Raw genomic sequence first — 20,235 nt, forward strand, 5'->3', positions numbered from 1 at the left:
GAGCGCGAACCAAAAACTGAAGCTGTCGATTCAGTTTGGCATGTTCTGGGTTCAGACCCAAAAGGCTTTAAATAAACTAATTGTAAGTTGTTCTTTTGGTTTGGGCAAATTGCTGTTTTACAAAATGCAAGTGAACTTACTTAAAAGAGACAAATGCTTGAAGCGATAAGTTACTACAACGTAGTAAGCACAGACCACAATCTTTGCTCGCTCCTCGATGAAGTAAAACAAAGAAGTTTCACATTGTCACAAGACAAAAAGAAATAATAATACGAAACTAATATTGCATTGTCCTTTTTTCACCCATACAACACGAGAAGAGAGTGTATATCTTCTCACTCTTTTCCAAAATCAGCATTATAGTGTGAACTCGACTCGAGTTTCTTGGCCTCACTCAGCTTTCTCACCGCCTGCAAAAATTAGTTGGTTTCGAAATCACAAACTAAAAGATATTACATACATGATTTAACCAAATCTCAAATATACCTTCATGAAATCTTCTTGGATCACATAATCTCGCTCTGCTCGGATTGCAAACATTCCAGCTTCCGTGCATATGTTACGCAAATCAGCACCGTTGAATCCCTTTTTGGGACAGGAGAAACGTTTAGTGAGAACCTCATGTAGAGTACGTTTAGTAAGAAAATTAAAACTAACCTCCGCAAGTTTGACGATAGCCTCGTATTCTATTTCACCATGTTTGGCGATACCAGCTGCATGGATCTTGAGGATATCCATTCTTGATTGCTCATTTGGCAAAGGGATCTCAATCTTTCTATCTAATCTACCAGGACGGAGAAGCGCCGGATCAAGCACATCGGGCCTGTTCGTTGCCATTATCATTTTCACCTAATACATTTACACAAACCAAGTTAAAGAACATTCATTCACACTCGCAGACACATTATAGCATTGATTATGGCTTTTAGTGTATAAGCAATGGTGCGAAACAGAAGTTATAAGAGACAAGATCCAATCAAAGATATCCAACAGATTTCAAGACAGCCAAATTGCCAATATATATATATATAACTTAACAAACACGATCTTATGCACATATATGGCTTCAGACATAGAGAGAGAAGAGTACCTTTCCGAGGTTGTCAAACCCATCAAGCTGATTGAGCAACTCCATAAGTGTTCTTTGAATTTCACGATCAGCACTAGTTCCCTCGCTAAAACGACGCCCACCAATAGCATCGATTTCATCCATGAAAATGATACAAGGCTAGCCAGAGGAAAAAAGCATATAATAAAGCTTATAGAACAGAAACATATACAGCCATTAAGGAGGCAAGACTTACCTGGTGTTCACGGGCATAGTTAAACATCTCCCGAATCAGCCTAGCACTTTCTCCAATGTATTTGTCTATGATTGCACTCGATACAACCTAACGAGAAGAAACAATTTTGATTAAGTAAGCCTCAGGATATGCCATACCTTTGAGAAAATCAAACCTTCAAGAAGTTGGCATCGATGTTGCTGGCAATAGCCCTAGCTAGTAGAGTTTTCCCGGTACCCGGAGGTCCATACAGAAGAACTCCCTGCATTTATATATATTTTAATTAGCTAAAATGTCAAAGAAGATGGAAGAGTGAGTATACCTTTGGTGGTTTGATCCCAACTCGGAGGAAAAGTTCAGGGTTCATGAGAGGAAGCTCAATAGATTCCCTGAGTTCTCTGATCTGATCACCTAACCCTCCCACAGCGGAGTAGCTAATGTTGCCAGGGTCTTCGTGCAGCATGTTATACACAACGGGATCGACCTACAATCGAAAACGAAATACAACATTAGTAAGAGTAGTCATATCAAAAAAAAGAAAAGAAAAGGAAGTTACTTCTCTGGGAAGGGCTCTCATAATAGTAAGAGTAGTCATATCAAGAACCACTCGAGTTCCAGAGGTAAGCTTCTCCTTATCCACTTTGCTACGGCATCCCACCACATACCTAGGACCGCTGCTCGCTTTCACAATCACTAAGGGGAACAATAACAATCAGACACCATAAAGATTGAGTGAGCCAAAAAGAGAGAAAGGTTACATCTTTCATTATCGAGAGGTCGAAGGACTTCTCCGATGATCTGGCCCACACTCTGAAGAGACTTGAGATCGTCCTCAGTTTTGTTGAATTCCTTTTTCGATCCTCTCAAGTTCTCCCTCGCTGCACATTGCACAAACGAACTCGAGTCACTAAGAAATATCAAAAGCCTTCAGATCTACACCCAAAAGAAGAAGCCTCACCTGTTCGAACTCGGGACTCGAGCTCCTTATGTTGGAGGAGCTTTTTCCGATAATCCGCAACCGCTGCGGTACGGCGTCTAACGGCTTCTTCCCCGTCGCTCATCCTCTTCTGCAGCGGACAGATCTCACACCAACGAAACTTTGTTCTATCTAACTTTTCTTGAGCAATGGGTTTGGTTTAGTCGAATGCCTAAAATACGGATTGCTCTTCTTCTCTACGACCCGGCCAATGAAACGCCCTCGTTTTTTCCTTTCTAGCCTTTTACCTTTTTTTTTTTTTTAACTCTAAAATTTTTAGTTAATTACTAGATTAACTTCTTATCATCGATACAATTTAGTTTAAGTGGATGAAGACAAAAACCCATACCAGCTACAAAATATTACAAAACTGGCATTCACAGTTTTTTTGTTTACTAGATTTTTCGTTAAAAAATCCAAATAGACATGACACAATCACACAACTGATATGACTATAAAGAAAAGGCTTAACAGATTTACATAAGATTTTAAATAAAACCAAGGCACAAAATGAGATAGCAACTGAATAGTCTTCACCCACAGCCATGTTCGTTTTATCAACGCTGCGACAAGGGGCTGCGGCTCTAAATTATCTCTACGGTTTGGAGAGCAGATCACAGCCCAGACAAAACGGATTTGCTTATTCCGACGCCGCGGCAAATCACAACCAGTAAAGAAAACGCTCAAAATATCAACGACATCGGAAACTCTGATTTCCTGCCTCCGATTATCAGCTTGCGACTAACGGCGTTTTTAAAACTCAGTATTTTCTTATTTCACAGAGTAATTGTTGGCCGCTTTCGCCAGTGGCGTCGTCTTTAAAATGAACATGGTTCACATGTTAAACTTAATCATCATCACAAGACACATGTAGTACACATATTCTTCATGCATAAGAAGAAGTTTTTAGCCACTAAGCAAGTTGCACCTCTGTGAAGTCTTTATATGATCTTAAATAAGCTTCACATCAATATATAATCATAAACTATCAATGGAGATCTTAAGGGATGGAAAAGATGGTATTCACAGGTTGTTCATTTTATCTTGAGGGGTATTAGACTTATTAAACCGACATAGTAAATGTGATTAGACCGATATTAGGATTATAGATAATTAGCGAAAGAATACATTCGCCGTAGTTGACTTGATTTGAATAAACATATCCTCATTTTGTATCAAACTTTCTCACACTCATCATCATTCTCTAGATCTCAAGTTCTGAACTTCTAAGAAAGGTGTCAAGAAGAACATGTTTCAGAGGAATCTCATTGTTAGGGGGGTTATATGTTGCGCAAAGCATCCATATCTCTATCATTTGGAGCTTTTGGAATTAACGTTGTTATCACTGCTGTTTTATGCGTTCTCTTAATAGATTATGTCGAGATTCTACTATAGTGGTGACATTTTCTTTCGTTTTTATCAAAAAATTCAAGATGAGTTTCACTAATGGTCTCTTCATTTATCCTTTCAGCCGGCTAGTTACTAACTGTTAAGGATAGTCATATCGTTGTCATTATTAGAATAATTTTCCCCGCATCATCTCATTATGAAATGCTATGTATTTAGTCTTAACCTAGAGTATCCTCCTATGTATATATTGTCTCGTGTACTCTCTGTTGTATAATAATAAAACCATCACATTACATGTTATCAGAGCAGATTTAAAAACCTAGCTGCCACTCTTCTTACCTCTTCTTCTCGTTTTTTCTTTCTCTGTTTCTCTATCAACTCTGCTTTTCAAAATTATGTCTCTCTCCTCTTCTTAAACCGTGTATGTGTTACACCTCAAACAATTTTTAACGTCAACATGTCTAATGTTATGAAGCTCACAGCAAGTAACTACTTATGTGGAGCATCAAGATCTATGCCCTCTTAGATGGTGATAAACTTCTGGCCATCTTGACAGCAACACGGCGATACCAGTTACCATTCTCACCAACAATGGTGTTTCCACATCTCCAACCTTTCAAGTCTGGAAAAGACAAGATCATTTTATTTTTAGCGGTCTCATCAGCGCAGTCACACCATACTCTTCAGTCGATTGTCTCGACGGCCAAGAAAGTTGCAGACATTTGGAGAATTCTTGAAGCAACATATGTGAAACCAAGTAGGGGGAACATTCAAAAACTGAAAATTCAAATAAAGAACTGGACAAAAAGCACCAATATTATCGACGCATACATACAAGGTTTCACCACACGATTCGACCAACTGGCCTTACTAAGTAAACCAGTTGAACATGAAGATAAGATCGAGTACATCCTTGGTAGGCTCCTCACCAACAACATACGGGGTTAAACACTCCGTCTAACTCTGACTCTACAATGCAAGTAGTAGAGCCGCAAGAAAATAATAAAACAGGTACTGTTATTGGTTCTGTGCAGCTACATGAACAGAAATCTCCTACACCCACCGTATCCTCTTCATCCTCCCCAATCCAGACCGACCATCCCTCACCTTCATCAACTCACCAAACTGAACCTCACCAAACACCATCCCTAATACCACCCGCACCTAGACCTCCACCATTATCTCATCCCATTACAAACGCTCATGCTATGCAAACCAGAGCTAAAACCAAAATCACCAAGCCAGCCCTAAAGCTAACTCTTTTTGCCGCAACTAAAACCAAAAACCCAACCATACCCACAACTGTGGCCCAAGATATGTGAGATCCTAATTGGAGAAACTCTATGGGAGAAGAGTACAATGCTCAAGTTCGGAATCACACCTTCGAGCTGGTTCCACCGGTGCCAAATCGGCATGTTATTCCTACTAAGTGGGTTCATACGATTAAGTTTCTTGCTAATGGTTCCCTTGATAGGTACAAATCAAGGTGGGTAGCACGTGGAGACAACCAGGCATATGGCATTGACTACGCGGAGACGTTCAGCCCAGTGGTTAAAACCCTCACGATTCGTCTCGTTCTCTAAATCGCAGTCACACGGTCATGGCCTATCAAACAGCTAGATGTTAACAATGCTTCCCTCCAAGGTACTCTTACGGATGAAGTTTATGTTTCTCATCCTCCGAGTTTTGTCGATCCAGATAAACCACATCACGTGTGTCGCCTCATGAAAGCACTTTATAGCCTCAAACAAGCACCTCGTGCTTGGTATCAAGAAGTACGAAACTATCTTCTTCAGATGGGATGCAAGAATTTGGTTGCTGATACATCGGTCTTTGAATACATCAACGGGAATCATCTCGTCTACATACTCGTGTACGTGGACGATATTATAATAACTGGCAACAGCAACATGTTAGTAATTGGCGTCATCCAAGTTCTGGCTACTCGGTTCTCCCTCAAAGAACCAAATGATCTGAACTACTTTGTAGGTGTTGAAGCTACTCGCACCTCCGCTGGTTTTCATCTAATGCAGAACAAGTATATTATTGATCTCTTAACCAAGACTAAGATGCTAGACGCAAAGCCAGTTACAACTCCCATGGCTGTCTCAGCAAAATTGACGCTTCGGTCGGGCACTGCAATCGCTGATCCTCATGAATTTCGTATGATTGTTGGGAGCTTGCAGTATCTTTCCATCACTCTACCAGACATTGCCTACAGCCAAGCGTCTCTCTCAGTGTATGCATCGCCCTACCGATGATCATTGGCAAGCAGCCAAGCATGTCTTGCGATATCTAACAGGTACTCTCTTCCATGGTATCATGATGCGCCGCAACACACCTCTCTCTTTTCACGTGTACTCGGACGCTGACTGGGCAGGAGATACAGATGATTACACCTCCACCAATGCATACATTCTTTTTATTGGTGCCACACCTATCGGTTGGTCATCAAAGAAACAATCCGGCGTCGCTCCATCATCGAGTATCGAGCAGTCTCGCCTACACAGCAGCCGAAATGAAGTGGGTTTGCTCGTTTCTCACAGAGCTTGGGATCACACTAGCCCAGCCTCCAGTTGTCTTCTGTGATAATGTAGGAGCAACATATCTTAGTGCGAACCCGGTGTTCCACTCCCGTATGAAGCACCTTGCCTTCGACTTCCATTTTTTACGTGAAAATGTCCAGACTGGTGCCTTGCATGTCACTCATGTTTCCACAAGAGACCAACTTGCAGATGCACTGACCAAACCTCTACCTCGCACGCACTTTACTGAACTGATAAGCAAGATCGGAGTAGTTTCACTCCCTCCATCTTGAGGGGGCGTATATAGTATGTATGTAGAAAGGGTAGTATAATCATTCATCTAGACCTAGTATACCTTCTGTATTCAGTATATATATATGTGTATTGCACATACTAATAAGAGCATTCATTTCTATAAACCTATACGGAACTCACCCATTGTTTCTGTCAACAATTACAAATATTATGTCGTCTTTATCGATCGTTAAACACGCTACCCTTGGCTGTACCCACTGAAGCACAAGTCTCAATTTGAAGTTGTTTCCATCACCTTCAAGCTAACATGAGTGAAGTGAAACCAGTCTCTACACCAATGGCCTCGTCTCCAAAGTTGACTCTCATTTTAGGAGACCCTCTCTATGATCCGACACCATTTCACAAGTTAATTGGCAGTATTCAATATCTTCAGTGTCATGAGATGTAAGAAACACTGTCTCATGTAAAAAATTAAGGCTCTGTTTAGTGTTTATACATGTTTTCAAATCAGCTCCCATTGTTTGTTTTTCTTTGCATTCACCACATTCTGATATGATACACGACAAAGAAATATAAAACATTAGAAGGAAACTACTGCCACCAAACGTGGTTTCAAGGCTTACAAGATAGATGAAGATCATGAAAATGGGTACGAGTTATATTTTTGGGCGAGAATGGTATGTCAGATGATTGACAGAGTTGTTTCCAAATGTTTTTTCCAAGCTTTCAGTGAATGTTGTTTAGTGTGTCTCCTTTGAAAGATAAGGGAAGATGAAATGTATCCATGATAAACCGATAAATACCATGTTTAAGATTAATAACAAAACCCATTTTGTTTGAGTTTGTTAACAATGATGAAAGCGAATGAAATTTCGGATGTTTTATATGTACAGAAACCCCCCAGGCAGCAGAATCAACAATTTTAAATTAATCAGAACAACAACAATAAGAAAATTTTTTTTTGATGAATTCTCTCTATCTCATGAGGAATGAATTCTTCAATGATGTTTGTCTTCTTACTCTTAAGCCATGTTATTTCTGCTATGTGCCCAGAACGGCTTTGCGGGTGTACACTTGAAAACCTTGACGCTGAATGGACTGTTCTTGCTCTATAAAACCACACCATTTCAAAATCAGTACATATTCCAAACATTAGCATTCAAAATATTTGTGAAGAAACTCACCATCAAACAGGTATCGCCATTGCAAACAGGGTACTCATGAGGACAACAACTAGTATTATCAAAGCAGCAAGTGGCAGCTTCAAGAGGGCAACATCCCCAACCGAAGCAGTACTTACTGTACTTGAAGAGACAACAACAAGTGTTTCCCTCTGGGAAAGAGTAGTATTTGTCACACTTGGTTGGTGGCTTGATGGGAGATGGAGGGGATGGTCCAGGGTTTGGTGGGTTCTAACCTTTCTTTCTTATTGTTGTTGTTCTGACCTCCATGGCGATTCCACACTTTCATGTGGGCTCTGCAATGTTATGTGCCATCTTTATGTATCCTCTCTCTCCCCAGCTTCCTCCCCATGAGTTTCTCACAATCCAGTAATCCTTTCCGTCCTCAGTTCCGTAACCCACAGCTACAACTCCATGGTCTAACTCTGTTCCACAGGTTCCATCAAATACACCCTGAAGTGAAAAAAGGCAAATCAAAATCTTAGCATCTTGAAATAAAGAAATTTGCAAGTGTTTACTAAGAATATAGCGTTACCATTCTTTAAATATGTGAGAACATGAATAACTAAATAAATGTTTTGAATGGTAAACCATTAATCATTAATATTCCATTGATTCTTCTCATGCTAACTAGTTACAAGTTAGGCTATTTCATACCAAAGAATAGAGCTGTAAGGCATGACCACCAGCTTTAATGGCAAAACTAATAGGCTGATTAGCCAAAGCTTTCTTAAGAGCCGCCTCGTTGTTCTTTGGCACATCCTCATAACCGTCAATTGTGACGACCTTTGCGTTTCCCTGCAAAACACGAGAAACAGAGGTGTTAAACCCATTTGTATTCGATTTAAATACCAAAAAACCTAAACCAACACACACTAGTTAACTAACCATGTTCTGATCACAACGGCCATCCACAGTTTTGTATGGACAATCCTCTTCAGTATCAATACCACCATTTTTAATAATGAACTCAAACGCATAGTCTATCAAAACTCCATTACAGTCTTGGTTGTAAGATGTGTCACATTCTATTAGTTCTTGTTCAGACAAAGAGATTAAGTCTCTTGTCACAATCTTGTTTATTCCTTCCACACCTCCAATGGGTTGAAAATGCCCAACAACTCCCTAAACAAGAGATTAATTAAATCAAATTAGCCCCACCACTTGCTTTGATTCTTAAAAAACTGAAAATATCGTATGGGTTCAATGACCATAATAGTTTCAAAGACCCCACAAACGGGGGGGGGGGGGGTAAATTTGTCTTTTTGCAAAAGTTACAAGATTCTTAAGATATTTTTCAAAAAATTATCAAAGATATAATCATTTTCAGATTTGTAAATCTCTAATCAAAAATTGGAAAAAGCTTACCGCAGCTTCCCTGATCTTTGACGGCGGCGACGACACCTTCTTTTCTCCAGTCAACGGAAGCAGGAAGCGCGTCGCAACCACGCGGCTCATAATGATCGCTGGTTTTGAGAACTCTCTTCTTTGGTTTAGCACCGAGGTAGATAGATCGGTACTTATCGTTGGTTAGATCAGCGAACCGGGTTAAACCGAGTTTGTAACTGAGGTTTTTGTTTTGTGTTCGTCGATGAAACAAAGATTGTCTTTGAAGATCTCGAATCTCTGATCCGTGACAAGACCGTTGCTCTGCGTCATCATCATCTTCTTTCCGTGTTTCTCCATCCACTCCTCGTAGATTTTTGAAACCTCGGCGTCGCTCCAGCCATTGACGGCGGAGATGTGGTGCTTCTCGTCGTATGAGATGATCGACATGTCGACAGCGTATGAAACGCCGATCATCATCGCTAGGAGAAGGATGGTTACCTTTACGAACCCCATTTTTTGATATTTTACAGAGAAAGAAGAATACGATTGGATGATTGATAAGAGATTGATGAGGTTGTATATAAAGGAGAATTTCAGTCGAGTGATAGACTATGGATTTGACCCATTTTCATCCATAGTTTATAGGTGTTTTTACTAATATTAAAATTATTATAGTCTATTTCTTATATTTATAAGATCAGGAATGTTTTGGAGATAAGTGATGATTTTCGAGCATTTTGTAGAGATTTGGAGTAAGCACCCGAGATGACCATCCACTACAAGAAAAATGTGTTTTTATAGCGGACGAATAACGCTATGTAACGATACGATAGCAGTTTTTGAAGCGCTGTATCATCGCCCGTCATAATAGGTAAATGACATTACATAGCGGTTTTTAGCGTTGCTATTTTTTCTTCCGCTACGATAGCACTTTTCAATATGCAATTAAATAAATTTTAATAGCATGTCTTTAATGCTATTATTTATTTTATTAACAGCGTTTTTGATTTGTTATTGTTAAAACTACTATAACAATTTGTTTCTGCTATATATTGTAAATTATATTTTGTTAATTATTTATTTTAGAATTATTTTTCAGTTAATAATTTAAAAATAAAAGCATAATTAAAATTTAAAATTAATTCAGATATTTAAAATTTCTTTATTAATATTGATCTGTAGCAAAATTGGAATACAAAAAAAAAATCTAATTAAATAATAAACCAAAAACTTTAACCTAATTACTAACTAAACCAAGCTTTAACCTAATTAGTACTAACTAAGCGCCACCCCAACACCACCACCTTCGTCGTTTCTTCATCTTCCAACCCTCACCCGTTGCACCACCACCTTCGTTGTCGTGTTCTTCCATGATCTTCGTCGTCTTATCAAGCCATGACCTTTCTTGCCTTCTTCATCTTCCAGTCCTCACCCGCCGCACCACCATCTCTGCTCGCGACCATCTCTGTCTACCCCAACGCCGCCCCTGCTCTGTCTTCCCCGACGCCGCTGCTCGGTCTTCTCCGACGCTGTTGCTCTGTCTTCTCCCACCTTGCTCTGATTCTCCAAGCTTACGCTATTGCTCTAGTCTTTCTCTGAAACCTTCTTACAAACCAAAAATAATTAATCAAGTAAACAACAAAGAGGGTAAAAGAGAAGAATGAATACCAGAACAGAAAGGAGGCGGCACTTCGTCACAGGACAGAGAGGAGGCATCATGGTTCAGAGAGAGAGAGAATAGAGTAGATGGGATGCTCCTCTTCTGTTGTTGTCTCACGACCTCCATTATCTGTAAGGAGAAGGATACTGAGCGACAGAGAGGATGGTGACGATGAGTCTGTGACTTACAGAAACTGAAGATGCAGAGAGAAAGAAGATGAGTTTTGTGAGTCTAGACACTTACAAAAATTTTGGATCTGAAAACAAAAGCGACAGAGAGAGAGAGAGAGGAGAAGAAGTAGGAATAATCTGGACCCTTCAAAAAGTTTAATCAATGGTTGTGATTACATAAAGCATGATCTCCGTCCTTGTATGTGATTGGCCAGTTTGTGTTGACCAATCAAATTTTTGTATTTGATTCCTATTTTTCTTAATAACATTGTTTTCTATTTTATTTTGTGTGTTTAGTATAAAAATATTTTTGATATATTTTTGAAAATAAAAATTATTTTAAGAAAACGTTTAAAATTTATGATTTTGTGATGTATATTTGGATATATGAAATATAGTTTAAAGTTTATGAACTAGAGGATTTAAGTTTGAAATTTAAAATTAAGGTTTAAAATTTGGATATATGAAATATAGTTTAAAGTTTATGAACTAGAGGATTTAAGTTTAGCATTTGAATTTTGTGGTTATATGATTAAAAACTGATTTGATAAAAAAATTATATGATTTGATAATTTCAAAAATATTCAATTTTTTAGTTTTATATCTAAGATCTGAAGTTTAAGTAATCTTAAATTAGTTTAAAGATTATATGATTTTGAGATTAATTTTTAAACTGTAATCTTAAATTAGTTTAAAGATTTTAAATAAAAGAATTATAGTAAACGAAATTAGTTTAAGGGTTTAAAGGTTTGAGTATAGGGTTTGAGCCCAGGGTTTGAGAGTTAAAAGTTTGGGGTATTGAGATTGAGATTAAATTTATGAAACAGAAATAGGCCTGGGCATTCGGGGTCCCAATCGGGTTTCGGTTTTGTCCAATCGGATCTCGGTTTTTCGGGTTTATCAATATCAGCCCCATTCGTGTTATATAAAAATTCGGTTCGGGACTGGTTCGGGTTTTATCGGGTTCGGATCGGGGTTAGTTAATCTTCAAAGAACCGGTACAACCCGGTGTACTTTCGGGTTTTGGGTTCCAACCGGTTCTTCGGTTTTAAAGTACTTGATTTATACCTATTTTGTAACCAAAACATAAGTAAAATCGGTTCTTCGGGTTTAAAGTACTTGATTTGTACCTATTTTGTAACCAAAACATAAGTAAAATCGATTCAGAAATAAGAAAAAACATCAAACATGATCATTCAAAGTCAAACGAAAGGTATACGTTGTTATTGATAGAAAGAAAACTAATAAATGAAATCATAAAACGAAAAATTAAGTTTTCATGAAATGAAAAAAATTATTCAATGAAAATAAAACCAAAATCTAAAAATTTCAAGCCTCAACCGCCACTTTCAACCATCAACCTTCATGTAGTAGATAGTTATTGTAGATGTTTAATAATATCTTAGTGTATTTTGACTACATATCAGGAATTAAGATCATGTTTGGTACAAGTTCCTTGTTGGCATTTTGAATGTTTCGGGTTCTATCGGATATCCATTTAATTTTGGGTTCGGTTCGGATAATACTCATAACCCGAAATACCATAAAACAAGATCCATTCGGTATTTATGTCGGGTTCGGATCGGTTCGGATTCATTTTTATCGGATCGGATTCGGTTCGGATTTTCGGGTTCGATTTATTTGCCCAGCCCTAAACAGAAATAGTTTTTGACTATATACTTAATATCTGAGTTTAAAGTATATGTTTAAAGTTTAGGGTTTAAAAATTCGTTTACGGTTTAGGGATTTAAAAAGAAAAATATAGCATTTTTAATTATGTGCTATTAAATATATGTCTATTAAACATATGCTATTATAGCATTTTTCACCTTAAGTGTTATGTAAAATATAGTAAGAGGAAAAGTGAAACAAGTACGAGAGGGAAAATCAATTATTTTTTCCGCTTTAGATATGCATAGCGTTTCAAAACTAAAAGTGCTATGTATACAATGTCCGAAAAGTGTTTTGGAGAAATTAAAGTCGGACCAACCTAACATAGCGTTTGTATTTTCGCAAACGCTATCTAAAAGTAAGAGATATGTCAACAATAGCACAATCGAAAAAAACGCTATCCCGATCAGCTATTAAAACCCATTTTTCTTGTAGTGATCGAGATCGACAATCGGTCGATATTGGAGAGATAGAATCGATCGATACACAAGTCATGGTGTCTATCGATAGCAAAGCGCGCAGAAAGCCCGTTTGGTCACAGCCGACTTGAATCCCAAGATTTTACTATTTTACAAGATTGCCCTGACGTGTTTTACCCTAACTATATAAGCTTTGTGTTTCATTGTTTTATTGATAGATAGGAGAGAAGATACAAAGTTATATTTTTTTATTGGAACTCCATTGATATTTATCTTATTTATTCTATGAAGTTTTTATACCTAACCATTGTTATGAATTGCTTAGCCATGTCTGAGTAGTTATTTTGTCAGATTTTAGGGTTTAAATAGGTTAGGAGGGATTAACCCCAACTATAGATTGTTGAGTTGTGATAATCATCTTTAGAATTGTTCATTAATGCATGTGTCTAGATTAGCTACCTAGAACTTGCCCTAGGATTAATTGATAAAAGCCATAGCTAATTCTCATCCTGAAAACATTCTAAATGAACTTTGTTTCTTGCTATGAGCAAGGCAAGAGCTGATCTAGTGAGCTTAGTAAGCATTCATTCAATCTGCGCATAAAGCTTGACTAGAGCGCGTCGATCGATATCATACTTGAATAATCGATCGACGGTGCAAAAGTTGTATCGGTCGATACGTGATATACCTTGGATTTGACCCATTTTTATCCATGGTATATAAGTATTTTACTATATATATATATCTATGTTTTCTACTTTCTAGGTATGTTTTCAGGTTCAGGTGCATTTCGGAGTAAAGCTATGACTTTGGAGCATTTTGGAGCTTAAAGGACATTTCACCCGAGCTGACCACTTAGAGGTCGACGAGAGGAAGAACAATCGATCGATGCGCATCAGTGCTGACGATCGATATCAGGAAATGCCTCGACTGATGAAGATTAATATCGATCGATGTACGCAAATACCATCGATCGATGTCGAGACACCAGACGCGACATTTTGAATTCAGCAGACTTAAAAACCAAGGCCAAGCCAAATTAGCAAAATGCCCTGACGAGTTTTTAACCTAGTAGAATATATACTGCCTAAGTGTTTTGACGGCAAAAGAACAGAGCTTTTTCTAGACCTAGTTTTGTTACAAGTTTCATTTGGGAGAGAAGATCACTTGTGATTGGAACTCCTTGTTTCTATTTCTTTTCATCTATACTATGAGTTTCTATTCTTTTATTGTGATGAATTGCTTTGCTATGTCTGAGTAGTTCAATTGTTAGATCCATGGTTCAGATAGGTTTGTGGGATTAGCCCCAAACTATAGATCTGCCTTGTTGTGATATTCATGATAGATTTGTATTCATTGCTTGTTTTAGCCTTGCTAACTAGATCTTGATCATAGGATTGCATACTCAAACACCCTTGTTATCCCATCCTGACATCTATCTATCATATTAGGATTGCTAGAGAGGGCTAACCGCCAATTTAGCATCTTAGTAGGGCATTTCATACTCGCGCATAGGCCTGGCTAGAACCCGTCGATCGATGTCCTCAACTGACAATCGATCGACGTTGGCAAAGGTGTATCGGTCGACGTCTTAATAGACCATCGATCGACACTCTCTCGTTGTCTGCATACTAACCGTTGAGACACGAGATCTAGTCTGTTAACCAGTGGTACATGCGACAGCTGATCACTGAGTTAAGCGAATGAGCTCTAATATATCATGCATGCAACAGTTAGGCATCTATAGGTATTATAATCTCCAACACCTGAATAGTGGCCCTGCATCTAATATCATTTCCAACCAAGTTACATTTATTATTTACTCGCTTGTTACTATTGCTATTTCATTTAAACATTTACAACCTTTAGAATTAATAAACACTAGATTTAATTGTTCCCTAGCTCCTTGTGGATTCGATCCCTAAGTACTACATCTGAACCTCTTTTGATGAGAGTAACACTCCTTAGGGTAATTTGAGTGGTATCAAATTTGGCGCCGTTGCCGGGGAGCTTTGATCGCCATTAGATTTAGTTTTATTGATTCTTATTCTTTTCTTTACCCCCTTTCTAATAATCTTTTTCTTGTCTTTTCAGGTGCATGCCCAGCGGTACCAGAAGCAACAAGGAGAAAGACTTGCTGTTCTCAGACGATCCTGCTCATTTGGAACGCACCATCCGTAGAGGTCAACGTTCCACATCGCTCGACGCAACCACTTCGTCGTCGATCGATACGCACAACCAACCGTCGACCGACACCAGACCATCATCGTCGATCGATCCCAATCGTTCGACAACGATCGATACTACACCGCGTACGTCGATCGATACCGTGTCGTCAAAAATGGTAAACATTATTATTCTAACTCAGGACGAGAACGGAAACCTGTATGACCAGGCCGGTCATCTGCGTAATGCAACAGGTCAGAAAATAGATGCTCAGGGAACTGTAATCCCTGATGCTGATGCTACAGGAGCTGCTCAACCTGTAGATGAGGACGCTCGATCGAAACCACTGGCCGACTACAATCGCCCAGATGAGTACTATTCCAACAGATCAGCTATTCGACTTCCGGAGATCCAGAAGCAGAATTTCGAGCTGAAGCCTCAATACTACACTCTCGTGTCGCAGATACCCTACTCTGGGTTACCGCACGAGCATCCTATGGACCATTTGGAACGGTTCGAGGATCTAATCGCTGCTATTCGGATGGAAGGAGTCCCCGAAGATTACCTGCTGTGCAAGCTCTTCAGATACACGCTGAATGGAGAAGCGATGCACTGGCTTAGGCAGCAACCCACAGGATCTTTAACATCCTGGAGCGACATCAAGAATGCTTTCTTACGAAACTTCTTCGATGAGGCGCGCGCTGAAGAACTTCGGAACAAAATTTCCACATTCTCGCAGAAGGCTGGAGAGTCCTTCAAAGATGCGTGGATTAGATTTAGGTTCTTCCAGCGAGACTGTCCACACCACGGATTTAACGAAGTGCAGCTGCTAAGCACTTTCTTCCGAGGTCTCGCCTTACAGTATCAAATGGCTCTTGATACGGCGAGTGAAGGAAACTTCACTACTCGGAATCCGTTGGAAGCTGTGAGACTTATCGAAAACCTTGCTAACAGCAGCAGCACCAAAAACACTGACTCTGGACGGAAGAAGTCTGTAGCCTCTATCGGGAAGGAACATATGGACGAAGTAAGAGCTAAGTTAGATGTGGTGCACGAGCTTCTTAGGAAGCAAGTCTGTTCAGCTGAAGGAGAAGTAGTAGATATGGAAAGAGAAGAAAATGTGAATTACATCGGAGGTACCGGATTCCAGAAATTTGGAAACCAGGGCGGAAACAGAAACTTCTTTGGAAATGGCCAAAGAAGTAACCAAAGTTCACAATTTCAAAAACCCTTCAACAACAGCAAAAGCTACTCGAACTCTTACTAGCAAAATCCACCACCCCAGACTCAGGAAAGCAAGATCGAAGAGAGGCTTGATCGAGTACTGTTGGGACAACAACAAATCACTGTGGATTTCAACGGTAAGATAGACTCCGCCTACAACAATCTGAACACCAAAATCGAGACCTTAGGGACTCAGGTGAGAAAACTTGAAACCCAAGTAATTCAGACGGGCGAGACTATAAAGAGGCAAGAAGCTTTCGCTAGAGAGGCAGGAGCCGACAAAGGGAAACACCACGTAAATGCCATCATAGATGATGATTTCTGGCAAGTGGTGAGAAATGAAAAGCTCGAGGAAGGAGACTTCGAAATCGAAAGCTCCATGAGTCTCGGCGGATCCCAATGGTGTCGACCGATGTCGATGAACTCGCATCGATCGACAGACCATGATGAAGATCGATGGACGGATTACTCTAGTCATCGATCGACGTCGTCTGCCAAATCGACTAAATGCAATGCGGTTCGAATTCTAACTCATGAAGAATTCGCAGCTAAGCATCTTCACCCACCCTCCCCTTTCTATGATATAATCGATCGATCGTTTGAGCCAACCATCGATCGACAGAGTGAGTCCGACGTCGATCGTCACAACACACCTCCCATCGATCGACAGGCACCTCTGACATACCGAGTGCGGTTACCCTCAATCGATAATGATTACATCAACGCACTCAGACCACCACCTAAACCATTAGCTAACCCACCCGAACCAAAACCCAACCCTTTAAATAGTTCACCAGAATCAGTTCAAGAAGAACAAGAATCTGAAGGGAGAAGGTTAAGGAAAAGAAAGGAGAAGATTCCTAAAAACCTTAAGAGGGAAGCTAACGATAAGGAGATGGATGGTTTCACTAAAAGAGTCCTCAGAATCCCAATCGAAAAACCTTTTGATGAAGCTTACTTCACACACCGGTTGTGGATGTTCTTCAGAGAAACAAAGGTAACTGAGGAGGACATTAGGAGAATGTTTCATCAAGTCAGAGAGAAGATGAAACACAGGATCACATTGACGAAGAAGAGTGATCCTGGGAAGTTTGCAATACCATGCGTAGTCAAGGGTGTTGAATTTCCCCATTCAATGTGTGACACAGGAGCATCAGTTAGTATCCTCCCTAGGATCATGGCAGACCAGCTTGGTTTGACCATCAAACCCTCAACGGAATCCTTCACCTTCGTGGATCTTTCAGAGAAACGATCAGGAGGTATCATAAGAGATCTGGAGGTACAGATTGGTAATGCCCTTGTCCCTGTAGATTTTCATGTCCTAGACATCGAGCTTAACTGGAACTCTTCACTTCTACTTAGAAGATCTTTCCTAGCTACAGTAGGAGTTGTATGTGACATGAACAAAAACAAATTGTGTCTAACGCTCATAGACCCAAACATCCACTACGACCTCATCCGACCTAAGGGAAAGGTCATTAATTATGTGGATTATGGGAAATAACTTGGCTTCATTGGTGCATGTCATTGTGGAGCAGAGTATGAATCGGAGTACGAAACAGAGTACTCGGAATCGATCGACACCCCAACCTTTCCATCGATCGATTCCAATGAGTCAACGGTGACTGATGACCGCAACAACACGTCACTCGACGTAATGCACCCAGTTGACCATTTCGCTTCACCTAATCATTGTTACCAACATTTTGCCTTCTAATCTCCAAGCAAGAGAGGACATGATGATTATTCCATAGGCAGTTGGGCAGACAGTGGTTTCCAAGAAAGCTTTGCAGTTGACACTGTAATTACTTCACCTAATGAGGAACATACGGAGAAATACGTTGAGGATTATTGGAAAGAACGTGCAATAGAAATATCTTTGCAAGATGAAAGACTTGAAACACATAAGTTCACCAACACGTTTCCAACATCGTTCGACGCTGTGCACTCCACATCGGTCGATACCCACCCTCTCGAAAATTCAGGAGCAGGAGAATATTCCCTCCCCAACTAGGTTTATAGATACCTATATAAATCGTTTTGCACCCCCGAAACCACCTACACACATCAGAGCGAACACACAAGCAAACAAGATGAACACTCTTCCTTTTACATCAACAGAAAAATCCATGAAGAGCAATCATCTCAAGAACACAAGTTCTGCATAAATTACTCTGCCATCGATCGATGAAACTGTATCTACATCGACCGATACTACTTTAAACCCTAATCTTTATATTTCTAAATTGAATGATTATGCAAACATTGATTACAGTTTTCTAACACCTGATGAATTTGGTATTTTGAGGGACCCAGATGGCAACGTACGTGCAATGGATGGAAGGATTTTACAAGTGTCCAGAGAGGACATAGCAGACATCCTTCAAGTAGCCAATGGACATTACAACCTATTCTCACAGCAACGTGGCACTCCAGACGTCATTCAAACAGATCCTAACAACCACGCAGGAGTCGCCACGACAGAGATCAATCCAGATTTATCACGCCAACCAAAAGGGCAAGCATCGATCGACGGTACAACAGAGACAACGATCGACAGGGTAACACCAACGTCGATCGATATACATGAACCGACATCGATCGACAGACGGTATGAATGTGGAAACCGCGCTTTTGACATGTACGGAGCCAGAAAGTTCACTTGGGAACAAAGGGACGAGTATGGAGTCTACATAGATGAGTGTGGACACGCACGAGGCGTAGCTGGTGAGATGATACCTGTCACAAAGGACAACATCAGGAAATTACTGGAAAGAGCATCTCTTTTTGAAGAAAGCCACATATGTCTTCCAGAACATGCCACTTCTTTCACACTCACAAGACTGGCACCAGAACTCTACACCAAGGATGAAATCGATGAGATGGTGTTTGGTATTTGTGGAGCTCAAGAGAAACTGGGAGAGGAGCTCAAATCATTGGTAGAAGATACACATCAGCTATTGGATAGAGGCTACAATGAGCTTTTCAGATGTATGGCAAAAATGAGGACAGAAATTGAGAGTTTACGTCAGCAACTTGAGACGGAAGCTACGACTTCAGCATCGATCGACGCACCACATGCAACATCGATCGACGTCAGTCTTCCTACAGCCCAGATCCCTGCAGAACCGCAATATTCAACTCAACACAGGGATGAATGGGAAGTCTCATACATCAACACGAGGATAAACGACGTTTACTGCCCTCTCAACAACAATGTGGACTGGCTAAGCACTAAAATCGAGCTACTATCAGCAAGATCTGGACACCATTCGCAAGAAGGACCAACAACCAGCCACATCGATCGACCCGAGTACCTTCACATCGCTCGATGCTAAAGTCTCAGCCATGAATGAGAGGCTGAGGACTTACGAGGACATGCATGACCGCTTTATATCACCAGTCATGATAGATTTAAATAAATTGTCTAGTCAATTACTTCATGCCCAAAAGGATATTGAGAACATTACTAATCAATTTTTTTTGCAGGCAAAATCAGCATCGATCGACAGGCTACGAGGGCCTTGGATCGATGGCAAGAAACCTGTGGAGTTACTTCCGTACACAGCAGCAGAGGTTGACAAGATCACATCCAAGATCTACACTGCTCTAGACACCATGGAGGAACGACTTGACAAACGCTGCGATGACATATACTTTCCATTCGACATCAAAATCAGTGGACTAGACAACCACGCAGAATGGCTACATAAAGAAGTCAAAGCCATTCAGAGGCAACTCGCAGCTCAACATCAGATATCAGCATCGATCGACAGGATACTAGCAAAATCGATCGATGGCAACTCACCGAGATCGAGCAGCGAACACATAATCGCGTCGATCAACGCCGAGTCTACACCAATCGACAAGCAGCTGATACACAAGACAGTAGAGTCAATGCAAAAGGAACTGACAGATCTTTCAGCATATGCCTATGACAACATAAGCTGGCATCAGGTCAGCATTGACAACGTTCAAGAAAGGCTACAGAACATCTCCAATGTACTTGAGAAGATGGATGACAAA

At 40.1% G+C, this 20,235-nt stretch overlaps 1 protein-coding gene, 1 non-coding gene and 1 pseudogene across 3 annotated transcripts; all 3 read right to left on the reverse strand.

Annotated features, from left to right (window-relative positions):
* Positions 1–115: 115 nt before the first annotated feature.
* LOC103848574 (26S proteasome regulatory subunit 10B homolog A) lies at positions 116–2,479 on the reverse strand. Of its 2 annotated transcripts, none has more exons than XM_009125457.3 (10): positions 2,242–2,479; positions 2,042–2,161; positions 1,840–1,976; positions 1,606–1,767; positions 1,459–1,545; positions 1,305–1,391; positions 1,091–1,228; positions 658–849; positions 487–585; positions 116–410 (listed from the first exon to the last, which is right to left on the reverse strand). In XM_009125457.3, the coding sequence occupies exons 1-10, from the start codon at positions 2,342–2,344 to the stop codon at positions 336–338; spliced, it is 1,200 nt and encodes a 399-aa protein (XP_009123705.1). In that variant the 5' UTR covers positions 2,345–2,479; the 3' UTR covers positions 116–335. The 2 variants fall into 2 exon arrangements, with proteins under 2 accessions (XP_009123705.1, XP_033140611.1); XM_033284720.1 differs by having other exon boundaries at positions 155–410; positions 1,888–1,976.
* On the reverse strand, positions 2,141–13,696 carry LOC103848575 (annotated as a pseudogene).
* A 1,996-nt stretch (positions 13,697–15,692) lies between these two features.
* LOC117132251 lies at positions 15,693–15,798 on the reverse strand. Its single transcript, XR_004455811.1, has one exon. It is a non-coding gene; the product is annotated as a small nucleolar RNA R71 (small nucleolar RNA).
* Between the last annotated feature and the right edge of the window lie 4,437 nt (positions 15,799–20,235).

The sequence above is a fragment of the Brassica rapa genome, chromosome A02, assembly GCF_000309985.2.
Source record: "Brassica rapa cultivar Chiifu-401-42 chromosome A02, CAAS_Brap_v3.01, whole genome shotgun sequence".
NCBI classification, from domain to species: domain Eukaryota; kingdom Viridiplantae; phylum Streptophyta; class Magnoliopsida; order Brassicales; family Brassicaceae; genus Brassica; species Brassica rapa.